Source organism: Parus major, unplaced genomic scaffold (assembly GCF_001522545.3).
Source record: "Parus major isolate Abel unplaced genomic scaffold, Parus_major1.1 Scaffold540, whole genome shotgun sequence".
In the NCBI taxonomy this organism is placed as follows: Eukaryota; Metazoa; Chordata; class Aves; order Passeriformes; family Paridae; genus Parus; species Parus major.
The window spans coordinates 18,775-21,490 of NW_015379428.1; the positions used below are offsets into that span (position 1 = coordinate 18,775).

Genomic DNA, 2,716 nt, shown 5'->3' on the forward strand with positions numbered 1-2,716 from the left:
ATTTAATCCGGATTTTCAGTCGAATTGGGAATTCCTCTGGGATAAAAACACGAAAAAAACTCGGGAATTTGGGCTGGAGGAAACCTGGAAATTTGAACATATTGCACGAGCAGAGGGGGGGAAAAAATTGGGATTTTACCCCTTTTTCACCCTAAAAACGCGCTGGGAAATTTGGGGGAGTTGCGCCAGTTTTGAATGCTCAAAAAAAAGGGGGAAAAAGGGAAAATTGAGGAGCGAAAAAAAGCGAAAATGGCGGGAGAAGAGGGATCGGGAAAGCGCCGAGTCAATTTTGGGGCGGAAAATCGGGAATTTGGGGAGGTTTTGCTGCTGCTTGAGGTGGATTTGGAGATTCCCAAAAATCGGGCTGAGGTTGGGGAATTGAGCCCAAAAATGGGAATATTTGGGATTTTCCCTGCGGGCAGCTCCAGGCTCGGCAGGAATTGTGATTTTTGGTGCGGTGATTTTGGGGGGTTTTGCCCCGATTTTGGCCGATTTGAGGCTGCTGAGGCAGGAATTGATTTCGATTGCAAAAATCGCGATTTTCCACCCAAAATGGGGCTGGGGGTTGTGACCCAAAGGAGAATAAAATGAATGAATCATTGAAAATCTGCTTTTTATGCTCTGTTTGGTGTTAAAAATGCTCGGTTTGAAGCGCGGGGAATGTCGCTGATTTTGCTGTTTTTGGGGGGGATTTTCATCACTTTGGGGGCAAAAAACTGGATTTAAAAGTCGCTCAAAAGGCGAAAGAAGCGGAAAAAGGAAAAAAAAGGAAAAAAAAAAGGAAAAGAAGAGGAAAAAAACGACCCCGCGCTGCTTTAAATTAATATTTCAACAGGGACAATGTTGATTACTGGTAGGTTTAACCATAATTATTTGATATTAGTGCTGTGATAATTGAATGATTTAAAGGATTCATTATATTTATGATGAGTTTCGCCTTCTCGGGATTAACAATCTGCAGATTTCTCCCCCTTTTTTTTTTTTGTTCCTCCTTCCCGACAGCGTGAAGCAGACAAACCAATTTCTATTCTCCGCATATTAAGATTGATTTTTATTTCCGAGCCACCCATGGAGAGAGGAATAAAATAAAATAAATAAAATTACAAAAAAAAAATCCCCAAATAATAATAATAATAATAATAATAATAATTAAAAAATAAAGGAGTGGAATTTAAAATACGCTCAACCACCCCAACCCCAGAAACGCCATAAAAAAATGTTAAAATCTCCCCCACTGGTTTTTAATTATGAAATTAGAGCGGCGGGGGGGGGATTTATGGCTCGGCGATTTTCCTGGGATATTTTATGGAAAAGCGGGAGCGCTCGCAGGGACCCCACGCCGCCTCCGCGGGTTTTATTTCCTATTTTTGCTTTAATTTCGGCTCCGTCCTCCGCCTTTATTCCGCTTTCCCGGGGTGAAAAAGCGGCGATATCTCCAGTTTGGGTTTTGTTTTCATTTCCTGGAGGGTTTTTTTTCCTGGAACGCTCCGCTCCCAGCAGGTGGAATCCCAAATCCTGGAGGTTCCTGTGTGGGCGAGCAGCGCCCTGGGCTGGATTTTCTCCTTTCTGCGAGTGAGAGGAGGGGAAAAAATTATCAAAACCACCAAAAAAGCGAAGCCGAAGCACGGGAAAAAGGAGCCGGGGAGATCCCGCCGGGAATTCTGCGGAGTTTTGGGGAGATTTTTTTGGTTTTGGGGGTTGGATCGGTCCCGGCTCCTCCCTGGGGGGGAAAAACCCCTCAAGGTCTTTGGGGAGAGAGGAGGAAAAGAGTGAAAAAAGCTGGAAAACGCCGGGAGCGGTGGGAAAAGCGCAGGAATGGCCCGGGGAGGAGGGACCCGCTCGGGATGCGACAAATCCTTAAAAAATCACCCCAAAAAATGGAATCCCAACCGGGGTGGGGCTGGTTTTGGGGGGCGCGGGGGCAGAGGCCNGGGTTCCAAAAGCCCCGATTTCACCCAGTTTAGGGTTCCAAAGCCCCGTTTGACCGTTCCACGGCCGCGCTGTTGTCTTTGGCAGAGCAGCCCAAGGCCGAGGCCGCGGGCGGGACGTGGCTGAGCGCTCGCTCCGGGAGGAAGAAGCGCTGTCCCTACACCAAGCACCAGACGCTGGAGCTGGAGAAGGAGTTTCTGTTCAACATGTACCTGACCCGCGAGCGCCGCCTGGAGATCAGCCGCAGCATCGCGCTCACCGACCGCCAGGTCAAGATCTGGTTCCAGAACCGCCGCATGAAGCTCAAGAAGATGAACCGGGAGAACCGGATCCGCGAACTCACCTCCAACTTCAGCTTCAGCTGAGCGCGCTCGCCTTCCCCCCCCTTTTCCGGCGGTTTTTTGGGGTTTTTTTGCTGTTTAATCCGTGGTTTTGTTGTTGTTGTTTGGTTGTTTTAGTCTAGCGTTTTGTTTTGTTATTTTATTTTATCGTTTTGTTTTATTATTTTATTTTATGACTTTATTTTATTGGTGTGTTTTATAATTTTTCTTTATTTTTTATTTTATTTTTTCTTTTATTTTTTCTTTTGTTTTTTCTTTTATTTTTTCTTTTGTTTTTTCTTTTATTTTTTCTTTTATTTTTTCTTTTATTTTAATATTATTTTTATTTTATTTTTTATCTTATTTTTAATTTTATTTTTTATTTTGTTTTTTATTTTGTTTTTTATTTTATTTTTTATTTTATTTTTATTTTATTTCTATTTTATTTTTATTTTATTTTATATTTA

General features: G+C 43.3%; 1 protein-coding gene across 1 annotated transcript; it reads left to right on the forward strand.

Moving 5' to 3' along the window:
- Nucleotides 1–249: 249 nt before the first annotated feature.
- On the forward strand, nt 250–2,379 carry LOC117243809 (homeobox protein Hox-D10-like). The gene is made up of 2 exons (XM_033511733.1): nt 250–369; nt 1,965–2,379. The coding sequence occupies exons 1-2, from the start codon at nt 250–252 to the stop codon at nt 2,292–2,294; spliced, it is 450 nt and encodes a 149-aa protein (XP_033367624.1). The 3' UTR covers nt 2,295–2,379.
- Nucleotides 2,380–2,716: the final 337 nt, after the last annotated feature.

Excerpts from the sequence above, each read along its gene's own strand:
- LOC117243809 (XM_033511733.1), top strand. The coding sequence starts at position 250 with ATGGCGGGAGAAGAGGGATCGGGAAAGCGCCGAGTCAATTTTGGGGCG. Across the intron at positions 370-1,964 it reads TTCCCAAAAATCGGGCTGAG|GGTTCCAAAGCCCCGTTTGA; the intron begins GTTGGGGAATTG and ends CACCCAGTTTAG.